This window comes from Propithecus coquereli, unplaced genomic scaffold, assembly GCF_000956105.1.
Source record: "Propithecus coquereli isolate 6110/MARCELLA unplaced genomic scaffold, Pcoq_1.0 Scaffold114, whole genome shotgun sequence".
NCBI classification, from domain to species: Eukaryota; Metazoa; Chordata; class Mammalia; order Primates; family Indriidae; genus Propithecus; species Propithecus coquereli.
Window position 1 is genome coordinate 3,867,925 of NW_012135414.1, and position 1,174 is coordinate 3,869,098.

Consider the following 1,174-nt stretch of genomic DNA (forward strand, 5'->3'; position numbering starts at 1 on the left):
GATTTTTAGTTGTCCAAATAATTTCTTTCTATTTTTAGTAGAGACAGGGTCTTGCTCTTGCTCAGGCTGGTCTCGAACTTCTGACCTTGAGCGATCCACTCGCCTCGGCCTCCCAGAGTGCTAGGATTACAGGTGTGAGCCACCGCGCCCGGCCAAGCCTCAATCTTTAACGAGAATATACGCAGGGTATTATACAACTACTCTCGATTTTAAATAATTAAACCAGAGACTGCTAACTACAAGTATTATACAAAACCACGAATATTTTCTCTCTGGCTACTGCATAACTATCAAAGTGTACTGAGATATACAGGCTATTTTAAAGTATTGATCTGAAAAATAATTCTTCAGAGAAATTTATGATACATGTCTCTTACCTCATAAATGTTGGGGTGCCACATTTTGGTCAAGAATCTGAAGGTAGGTGGTGAATATGGGTAGTCAATAGGAAATTTAATATGCGCCTGGAAAGAAAAAAAATGAAATGCTAATAAATGAGACAACTTACTCATCTAATAATTCACCCTACTACACTTGAGAAAAACAAAGATCCTTTCTATAGAGTAGACTCTTGAGATTAAAATAGCTCATACATACTACTTTGTTATCCCCAGTGCCAGAGTTATTATCATGTTCTTACAGCATTCCCTTCAAACATTTATAAAAGGCTATATTAAAGCACCAAAACACACATACTCTCTGACACACACCCACTCTCTGTTAAACCACCAAAATACACTTTCTCTCTCATACACACATCATTTTTTTATACACATAACTTTTAACTCACATGAGTGAAAAACAGTACTAAGTTGAGGTAATTTTATTTTTATAAAAAAATTAACATAACCTTGTACAAAATACAAAACAAAAAATGTTTTTGCCTTCTATTCACATAATTTATCATCCTATCACTCAAAAATAAGAAATGCTAATATTGCTTATTTCCTTGCAAAACTTATTTTTTAAAAGTTGAACATATTGTATTTTGTACTCTTTTTCACCTGTTTGTCATATCATAAACATTTTCTCATGTCATAAAGTATTCTCTACATGTATGATAGTATCTGCATAATATTCCACCATACATATATGTACAGATGAACCATTTTAAAAAACTACTTCCCTCTTTTTGGGCATTTGAGTTGTTTCTCACTCTTTTTTTTTTTTTTTT

General features: G+C 33.0%; 1 protein-coding gene across 1 annotated transcript in view; it reads right to left on the bottom strand.

The window, feature by feature from the left end:
- Positions 1 to 1,174, bottom strand: part of UBE2R2 (ubiquitin-conjugating enzyme E2R 2) — a 120,289-nt gene that overhangs the window by 55,403 nt on the left and 63,712 nt on the right. The window contains exon 2 of the mRNA XM_012656631.1: positions 378 to 464. Within this exon, the coding sequence (XP_012512085.1) occupies positions 378 to 464 (87 nt within the window). The remainder of the gene's footprint in view (positions 1 to 377; positions 465 to 1,174) is intronic.